This window comes from Ursus americanus, chromosome 5 (assembly GCF_024610735.1).
Source record: "Ursus americanus isolate L20-20 chromosome 5, mUrsAme1.1.p, whole genome shotgun sequence".
In the NCBI taxonomy this organism is placed as follows: Eukaryota; Metazoa; Chordata; class Mammalia; order Carnivora; family Ursidae; genus Ursus; species Ursus americanus.
The window spans coordinates 76,881,233-76,891,149 of record NC_142131.1 but is presented as its reverse complement, the minus strand read 5'-3'; the positions used below and the strand labels follow the sequence as shown (position 1 = coordinate 76,891,149).

Below are 9,917 nucleotides of genomic sequence, written 5' to 3'. Positions count from 1 at the left end.
ACAGGTGCCAAGGCTTCTTCAGGAGCGTCAGGGAGACAAACCCTCTTTCCAAGAAGTATCCTAGAGCTGGAATGTCAGAGTGTGCAAGATAATTTAGGTATGTGGCCCCGTCTGAAAATATCCAATCGCAAAGTGAGAAAGTCATCCCTTCCCAATTCTGCTCTTCTCCTTCTGCTTGTATCAGAGGGACGGTCTCTGCTTCTGTTAGTCTGCCTCACGCTTTCCCAACACTTGCGAATCAGCCTCAGCGCCTTTTTGCAAGCAGTAGTATCTAGAATTTGACAACATTTTTTTTTTGTTTTCATTTTATTTATGTTTGGCAGTTATCTTTGAATTATGGTGAGATGTTGGCCTTTCCGTTTACGGTGCTGATTTAGAGTATCCTTTAAAAACCTAAGGCCATGATTAAGTACTGTACAAAGAACAGCAGTGCTGGTAGGAGCATTATGGTAATAATCCCACAGCTGGCAGGGAAGCAGGTGAGATAGTAGAACATGACCCCTGAGGTCGGCGAGGCTGCTGGTTGGGTCTTATTCATCTTTTGAGGAAGATGAAAACGCGGACAAGCACAGGAGGAACGGGTGGCAGAGTGTCATGGGTTTCAAGACAGCACTTAGCTGGACCCAGCTCTGGGCTACCTGGCTTGCGCACCCTTCAGGAGTCAACCCATGCCACTTCTTACAGGAAGTCCCCCGGGATGCCTGGCTCTGAAGTCATCTCTCTTCCCCTATGCTGATCACCATCCACTTTCTCTGGAACCAGATAGGTCATTGGAGGTCATGAAAGTGGATGCCTGCTTAGGGGTGGGGGAAGAAGACCTATAGAGAACTGCAGGGCGTGTGCCCCATTTCATGGTGGATAAGCAGAAATGCAGGCCCCATGTGGCGACACTTCCCAATCTCTCAAGAAAAATCTGAAATCTAAATTTTTACGTGAAATTTCACTATTTTTAGCGTTGACAACAAATGTTCACTAGGCCTGGGGGCTGGATCCTGTCTTGGGCACCCTCAGGTGACACAGAGGGAAGATTCCAGGTGAAGATGGCCATCGAGCTGCAGAGCCCTCACACCCAGGTCCTGAAGATGACGGAACCGGGGATGCGAAATCACAGCTAGAGTGAGTTGTGCAAGTCATGTGTTTCCCCGTAAGACTGGGCCCTCCTGAGTCATCAGACCCTGCCTGACCAAGGCCAGCCCCAAAGCGCTTGGCCACACAGGCCTGAGGCAGGGCCAATGAGAAAATCCAGAAGGACAGGTGTCTACCGTCCAAGGAAGTCTGAAAACACAGGGCAGAGATGTTCCTGACAGACACATGCCTAGGAGGGGGTTTCCAGGTGGGACCTGGGGAGGGAAGGTCACTGCGCTGGGGGACAGTGGGCTTGGTAGGACTGTGACTCCAGGCAGCGGGAAGACTGTGCTGGAGAGGAGGGATTGCATCTGCGGATGGGCTTGGACAGCAAACTTGCTCCAGGATGGAGAGGGATGCTTGGATGCTGAGTTGGAAAAGGTGGGTGGAGTGCAGAGAGGCTATTTTAGGCAGGCCTGGGAGTGCAAAGGCCAGGAGGCTCTGGGATGCAGGGCAGGTGAGGGCAGCAACCTGACTGAGCTCTGGGAGAGAGAGCCCCCGCGCCTGGGTGGAGGAGGCCCTACTCAGAGGCTGCAATAAAAGGGTGGGGAGGCAGATGGAGGGGAACTTCAGGCCGAGAGGAGTTGGGGACGAAGGAACCTTGCATCTCTCTGTAAGGGTAAAAGCTGATATTTGGGATAGTCCCTGCAGTGCACGCACCCTCCCATAAAAGCGTCTTCCAGCCTCTGGAGTTTCCAGCTCAGGCCTCCCCAACCCAGTCCCCGTCCTGCCCCCTGTCCTGCCCCAGGGCGCCCAGTGAGGGTGAGGCAGCTCTTTGCGCCCCGAGGCTGACGGGTGGGACCCAGGCGCCCCACGGACTCTCTGAGTGGGGATGCTCAGGCGGGCGCCGCTCGTCCGAGGTTGTGCGCCACCAGGGCGCGGGCCCGCCCGGTGGTGGTCGGCGGCGGGGCTCCCCCGGCCCGGCCCACGGCGCTACTCTGCCGCCGCCTCGGGGTGTCTCTGCTTCGCTGCGAGCCGGGAACCGCGGCGGCGGCGGCGCGAGGAGGGGAGCGGGCGGCGGCGGCGGCGGCGGCGGCGGCGGCGGCGGCGGCGGCAGCGGCAGCGGCAGGGGCCGCGCCAAGAAGCGCCGGGTCACCGCAGGCTGAGGCGCCCGCCGTCCCCGCCCTCCCCCTCGCTCGCCTTCTCCTCCCTCCCGCCTCCCTCTCTCGCTCGCTCCTTCCCTCTCCCCGCCTCCCCTCCGCGCTCCCCCGCCCTCCCCTCCGCGCCTCGCCTCCTCCGCCCCGCGCCCTGCGGTGCTGCAGCTGCGGGCGGCTCCAGCTGCCCCCAGATGTGGGCTGGGCGGCGCGCGGGGAACTTTCGCGCCGGCAGCGAGTGCGGGGCCCCGGCTGCGGTCCGGCTGCCATGGATCCGCCGGCGGGAGCCACTCGCCGCCTGCTCTGCCCCGCGCTGCTGCTGCTGCTGCTGCTGCTGCCGCCGCCGCTCCTGCTGCCGCCGCCGCCCGCGGACGCCCGGCTCGCCGCCGCCGCCGACCCCCCAGGTAGGTGCTGCCGGGCCCCCACGCCCCACGACCCCGGTCCGCCGGGCCCCGCCCCGCGTGCTCCACCGCCCCCTCCCCAGGCGTCCTCCAGCCCGACTTGGGCAAACTCCGCGCGCCCCGCCCGGGGCCAAGTTGGCCAACTTCGGGGCCGGGTTGGTCGCGCAGGGGGCGCCCCGCGGCGCACCCGAGCGCCTCCGGCCGGGGGGAGCCTCGGAGCATTCGCGGCTCCCGGGACGCGGAGCAAGGAGATGGAGGGCCGGGAAAGCCCCGCGGCAGAGAGCGCAGCGCTAGCCCCAGCGGGTCCTGGGGAGCCAGGGCGAGGCGGCGCCGGGGCTCGCGTCCGGGGACGCTCGGGAGGACCCGGGTGCTGAGCGCGCAGCTTTGGGCCCTGAGAACTGATGGGGCGCCCCGGAGGGAATCCCTGAGGATCCGAGAGACCCTGTTCCACCTCTCCCTGCCCTCGGGCTCGCGGGGAGGGGGCCCGGCATCGGTCCAGCTGAGAGCTGGACACGGAGGACAGGCCGCGCGTGCCCGGGGGAACCGAGTCCTCGCCGCTCCGGAGGCGAGCGGTGAGGGCGCCCGGGCGGCGGGCGCCGCGGAGGGGTAGAGGCGAGGCGCACGGGTAAGGGGCTAACCGGCAATGGTTTCGGAGCCGCCCCACGTCCTGCCAAGGACGGTAGGTTCAAGGGGCGGGGGCGCTCTGATGGGGCCGTCCCCAGGGGAACTGTGAGGAGCTCTCGGAGCCCCAACCCGGAACCGGGCAGGGGGCAGAGCGCTTGTGTGGCAGGGTCCCAGAGGGAGACCGCCTGGGGGCGGCGGGGCTTCGGAGTGGTGGCCGGGTTAACGCCCCTTCCCAGTCCGAAGAAGGCCGGGGAGGTGCAGGCTAGTTTCTGGGGGTTGTCTGGCGGAATGCCCTTCCCTTCTCAGTAGTGGTGGTGGTGGTGGGAGCTGGGGGGGCTGCAGGGCTTGGCTGCGGGGCTCTGGGGCTCCGAGGTCTTGGCGGGTCTAACGCCCCTTCCCTTTGCAGGCGGGCCCCTGGGGCACGGAGCGGAGCGCATCCTGGCGGTGCCGGTGCGCACTGACGCCCAGGGCCGCTTGGTGTCCCACGTGGTGTCGGCGGTGTCGGCCCAGACCCGGGTACGAGCCCGTAGGGCCGCCCCTGTCCAGACCCCGGGCTTACCTGCAGACAACGAGGAGGATCCCGGCGGCCGCCTCTTCTACAATGTCACAGTCTTCGGCCGAGACCTGCACCTGCGGCTGCGGCCCAACGCCCGCCTCGTGGCGCCCGGCGCCACCGTGGAGTGGCAAAGCGAGTCGGGCGCCACCCGCGTGGAGCCCCTGCTTGGGACCTGCCTCTACGTCGGAGACGTGGCGGGCCTGGCTGAAGCCTCCTCCGTGGCGCTCAGCAACTGCGACGGGCTGGTGAGTACTCACTTCTCTCGCTCCTTTCTGTCCACTGCCCTTGCCTGGGATTTGGAAGCTGGTTACCTGTGACTCCAAGGCCTGCACTGAGGATCTCCTCTGCACCCCTGTGTGTAGGGAGCACCGGGCACCGAAGGAAGGGGTTGGCACGAAGGCAAGTTACTTTGATTGGTCCCAGAGGGGTGATTTATGCGATGGGTCAGGATCTCCAAAGCTCTGCTCAAGTAGCAGAGTGCGGTCTCCCTTATGCCCTGGGGGGCGCAGTTTTTCCTCTTGTAACCAGGCGTGTGTCTGCACATGTGTTTTGTAATGTTCGTGTGTGCTCCTATCTGGGTACTGGTGCTAATATGTGAACGTCCCATTGTGTGTCTTGTGCATGTGTGTATCTGTGGCTTTCCGCTCATTCGGGTGTCCGGGTATCTGTTGAGTGTGTGTCCACGTGCATCTTAGCGTGTGCGATATGTGTGCAATGGGGCACATGTGCTGACAGTCCATCTTCTTGTTTCCGTGTGTGCAGGTGGTGCCGGCCCAGGGAGCAGGCAGGCAGTGGTGCTGAAATGCCCAGTTATCCCTCTGCCCCCTGGCTGACCGGGAGCCACTGATTTTTATGCTGTGGTTTCCTGTTGAACTCCAGCTGGTAATTTGAAAAGTCGGTTTTCTCTCTATTTTGAGCCAAGGGGAGCGTTTGGAAATGCAGGCTTTGGTGCTCATGGGCAGCCTCTGAAGGACAAGGAGAGAGGCTGAGTCCCCTCCTGGGACTGCTTGGGCCACCCAGCATGACTGGAGGCCTGGGACATTTTCCTGTCTCCAGGGGCCCCCAGGGACCACAGCTTGGCATGGGGGGGGGGGCTCAGAGGAAGCCTGGATCAATGCTCAGGGAGGCGGCTGACATTGGCGGTGCTCTGTCCGGCCGCCCCAGGGCCTGGCACGCGGCAGAAACCACTGCAGTTTTCTATTTTGGATTGGGGGTGCGGTGGGCAGGCTGGCCGTGCCTGGCCAGACATCTGAAGCCGCCCACCGTGAGTTCTGCTCTAATTGCCGCTCAGGGCCCTGCTGTGCCGAGCGCGTGGCCGCTCTCCCAGCCCTGCTGGCCCCTAAGCCCCCCTGTCCTCAGGCTTGTCCTGCTGCTGCCTGCAGAGTCTGCACTTAACCAGAGCCCCACAACCGCTGGTGTTCTTTTTATGGAGACACAGGAAATGTCACTTGTTGCTTCGGAAAATCACTGCCTTTGGCTGGATTTAGTTAGAACCCAGGCATATTGCAAACAACCGTAAATGTCCTTGGAGGAGTTGGGTTATCGTGGTGCAGCCTTTATGTGTCCGTCGTCTCTGAGGCCATCTGGGGCCTCATAGGTGTGTCTCATTTGATGCTGCAGGTGAATTTCCTAAATAAAAGGGTGCTGGGGACTCCAGGGGTTGGGGGAGCTGACTTGCATGCAGTCTGTAGGTGGGCCAGCTCCTGTGTACTGAGAAATTCCTGATGGAGAGCATTTCAGGGAGGCTTTGTCTCTGTATTGTTCCTTCATCTGTCATTTGGTGATTCATTTATTTAGCCAGAACCTCCTCGTGCTGTCTGTCCACTGTGCTGGTCAGAGGTGTGGCTGACCTGGTGCCCACCGGGGGCTCAGGGCCGCTGATGGGCTGAGGGGCAGCTCTGGCCGGGGCCTTGACCGCAGGCTCCTGGGGGCTATTTGGAGAATGAGTAGGCAGCAGGCAAAGGCGCAGGTTGGCAATCTTAGCAGAGGGAAGGACATGGGCAGAGGGACCAGGTATGCGCTGGCCTGGTCAGGACAGGCATGGCGAGATGCCACAAGGACTGGCCACACACCTGCACAGGGGCAAGACAGCTGGAAAGAAGACCGGAGTTGGAAGATGTGCTGGGGCTTGCCTGAGGGGCCTTGAATGCTGTCAATGAAAAATGGCCTGGAGACACTGGGGCATCAATATTAGTTCTTTACCCTCCTTTCCTTCCTTCCTTCCTTCCTTCCTTCCTTCCTTCCTTCCTTCCTTCCTTCCTTCCTTCTTCCCTCCCTCCCTCCCTTCATTCCTCCTATTCTTCCTTCCTTCCTCTCTCCCTCCCTCCTTCCTTCCACTTTCTTTTCTTTTCTTTCTTTTCTTCTTCCTCCCTCCCCTCCTCCCTCCCTCCCCTCCTCTCTCCTTCCCCTCCTCCCTCCCTCCCCTTCTCCCTCCCTCCCCTCCTCCTTCTTTCTTTCTTTCTTTCTTTCTTTCTTTCTTTCTTTCTTTCTTTCTTTCTTTCTTTCTTTCTTTCTCTCCTTCCTTCCTTCCTTCCTTCCTTCCTTCCTTCCTTCCTTCCTTCTTTTTGTTTTGGTGTGTCTCTTCTCATTTTATACTAATTAATTCTTTAACCTTTTGAGTCTCTGTGTATTACTGATAGGCCTGGGGCTCTATACATAATGCAAAGCTCTGGCCTCCGCAGCCATCCTGCAGGGGAGGGATCGTCATCCCTGGTTGGCAGATGCTTGGATAAGGCTCTAGGAGGTTGAGTGACTTGCCCAAAACCACATAGCCCATGCTGGCACGAATCTGAACTGGTTCTCTCCAGCCCCTTGTGCCATAGGGCTCCCAAGTCCGGGCAGGTAGAAGACACTGAGATGGGCAATACCTGTGTACTCCCTCCCAATAGGCCTTATGGGGATAAATGCACCTCATTCTTCTACAACCCAGGCCCTTAACCACCATGCCACATCGGCCCCCGGCCTCTGCAGCGTTTGCTCTTCCTTCATAGATAGCAAAGCACACAGAAGCAGGTATGGCAGGATCTTGTTAAAATGCAAGCTTTGGTTCAGCGCATCTGGGGTGGGGCCTAAAGTTCTGCATTTTTTCCTTCCTTCCTTCCTTCCTTCCTTCCTTCCTTCCTTCCTTCCTGCCTTCCTGCCTTCCTGCCTTCCTGCCTTCCTTCCTTCCAGAAAGAGAGCATGAGTGAGGGCAGGTAGTGGCAGAGGGAGAAAGAGAGACTTTTAAGCAGGCTCCACACCCAGTGTCTAGCCCAACGTGGGGCTTGATCTCAAGACCCTGAGATCATGACCTGAGCCGAAATCAAGAGTTGGCTGCTTAACCGACTGAGCCACCCAGGCGCCCCAAGTTCTGCATTTCTAATAAGCTCCAAGGCCAATGCTCCTGGGCCTCAGGCTCCCTTTGAGAAGCAAGGCTCAACAGCCCCATTTCTGCAGGAAAGTTCTACACATTCCACCACAAGTTGCTCCTTGCAAATGGGTTTCAGTGGACAACCGGTGTGGGAGATGGTGCACCTTGCGTTCCGCTTGGGAGATTCAGGGGTCCCATCAGGATCTCTGAGAAGTTCCATAATAAAGAAATGTCTGGTTCTCTGAGTAATCCATCATTTCCCACACAGATGGGACCGTGGAAACCCTTCTTGGCAGAACATGTCTTCCTGGAAGATGTGTAAAGAAACCATGGAGCAGGGTCCCAGGCACTTGTGTGTGTGCAGTCTCTCTCTAAAAATAAATAAATAAATAAAATCTTTAAAAAAAGAGAGAAAGGAAAGCAGGAGTAGCTTTGTTTTCTGTGGACAGCAGTCTCCTAATTGAGGGGAGTCTTATTTCATTATATCTGTCAGGATCCTTTCAGTTACAAGTGACAGACCACTTAAATTAGTTTAAAGAAAAAATGGGAAGTTATTAGCTCACGTAATGGTAAGTCTTCAGGCATGGCTGAATCCAGGCGCTCCCGCTAGGTCATTAGGACACTTGCCATTTCCTGCCTCTGTCTTCTTATGTGCTGGCTTTGTTCTCAGGTGCAGTCCTTCTGTGGTGAGTCTGGGGGCTCCAGCAGTGTCTTTTTCTGAATAATTCCAGCTGAGTCCTGGGTGTCACTCTGGCCAGCCTGGGGTCTGGTGCTCCTGTGAGGAGCTGGACATGGGATTTGCAGAACCCCAGACATAGAAAGCGGAAGAGGTGCTGTTCCCTCAGTTAATATGAGATGGGGATTCTGAGCCTGCCAAGACGTGGATTCTTCTGGATTCAGGTAGAGGTGCAGACTCAAGAAATGCCACATGAAGACATACTTCATAAGACATGCTGTGCACTTCATTCCCAGAGAGGCTGGTAAATGCAGTTTCCAGGGTTTCTTTGCTTTTTTTTGTTGTTGTGGGTTGTTGCTGTTTTTTGTTGTTGTTGTTTGTTTTTTTTTTTTACAGCCACTAGACAGAAGTTGTTCATAATATTCACAGGGAAATGTTAAGGTTTGTCTTTTCATGATGCATGAGAAAATTATGCTTAACGAAGGATTCTTGCGTGTCACGTTGCTATAGTTTCCTAGTACCTTTCAGGCCACATGATAAGTGTGCTAATTTCATATCGTTCATATATGCTCATTAAAAACCCAGTGAGGAGTCACCTGGGTGGCTCAGTTGGTTAAGCGCCTGCCTTCGGCTCAGGTCATGATCTCATGGGTCCTGGGATCGGGACCCCACATCGGGCTCCCTGCTCAGCGGGGAGTCTGCTTCTCCCTCTGCCTCTGCCTGCTCCTCCCCCACACTCATGCACACACACACACACACACACTCTCTCTCTCTCTCTCTCTCTCTCGCTCTCAAATAAATAAATAAAATCTTATTTTTTATAACCCAGTGAGAAGCCTGTTGTAGTAATAGTATAATGGTAATAATAGTAATAGTAGTAAGTCATAGTTTGCTACTCCTACTATGTGCCAGGCTCCCTGCTGAGTGCCTAATGCCTGCATCGCCTTGTTCTATCCTCACAACATCCTATGGCCTATGCCTGATATTATCCCCATTCTACAGATGAATGAACTGAGGCTCCAAATGCTGAGAGCTTGCTTCAAGCTTTGCCGTCAGTATTTGAATGCATGTCTGCCAGAGTCCAAGATCATACTCACTAGACTTTAAAAATGAAGCAATGCATTTCTTTAAAACATTTCTTATCTTCCCTGTTTTGACTCCTGGAGACCTTCTGAGTCAAGGGCGTTGTCTGTTGTTTGTGGGAGCTGGGAGCGGGCCCGATGGCTGAGTGGCTTGCTGACACACTGCTGACCTGCTCCAGCCTGCAGCTCCTGGCAGGTTGCCTGAGTCTTTACAGCTGGGTGATGGTAGCGGGGACTCCAGTAGGGCTGAAGCACCCTGCCCCATCTCTACCTCCCATCTCAGGGCATCTCTGGGGACCTCTCTGGCCTGATAGGGCCCGACAGGGCCAGTGGGTGGAAGTCTTCATGGGCTGGGCAGTGGGAAGGGTCTGGCCTCTGAGGTCTGGTCCCATCCTGAAGTCTGAGGGGGGAGGGGCAGTGTACACCCTTCCTGGGGGGCTCAATGTGAGCCCCTACGATTCTGTGAGGCAGAGCCCCCCTCCTGTGGCGGAGGTTCAGAGAGGCCCAAGGGCTTCTGCTTTGTGGGCTGGGGGCTGCTAGGCACCTACTCTGTCAGTTTTTTTTTTTTAAAGACTTTATTTATTATTTTAGAGAGAGAGCTTGAGCGGGGGTGGGGGAGGGGCAGAGGGAGGGAATACCAAGCAGACTCTGCGCTGAGTGCAGAGCCAACACCGCTCGACCCCAGGACCCTGAGATCACGACCTGAGCTGAAATTAAGATTCGGAGGCTTAACCGACTGAGACACCCAGGCCCCCCTGTCCAGTCTTTATAGACATTAAGAATCACGAAGGTCTACAGAGAGAAATCATTTGCTGGCCTAACAGACCAAGATGAGTTGAATTTTTCCTCACAAGGCTTCTGCTTTCGAGGCCACACATTGGGCTCCAGCTGGCTCAGGTGCTAGAGCAGGGCAGGCAGGTGGGGCAGGCTCGGGCTACAGGGCTGGGGGAGAGGGTGCCTAGGACTTGCAGCCATCCCTTGTAGGGTTTCCTACCCCTCACCCTGCCTTG

The 9,917-nt window shown here is 57.3% G+C and overlaps 1 protein-coding gene across 1 annotated transcript in view; it reads left to right on the top strand.

Annotated features, from left to right (window-relative positions):
- The first annotated feature begins 2,358 nt into the window (after nucleotides 1–2,358).
- Nucleotides 2,359–9,917, top strand: part of ADAMTS2 (ADAM metallopeptidase with thrombospondin type 1 motif 2) — a 222,383-nt gene continuing 214,824 nt past the window's right edge. Inside the window, exons 1-2 of the mRNA XM_045794972.2 lie at nucleotides 2,359–2,623; nucleotides 3,651–4,045. Coding sequence (XP_045650928.2) covers nucleotides 2,488–2,623; nucleotides 3,651–4,045 — 531 coding nt within the window. The 5' untranslated portion in view covers nucleotides 2,359–2,487. The remainder of the gene's footprint in view (nucleotides 2,624–3,650; nucleotides 4,046–9,917) is intronic.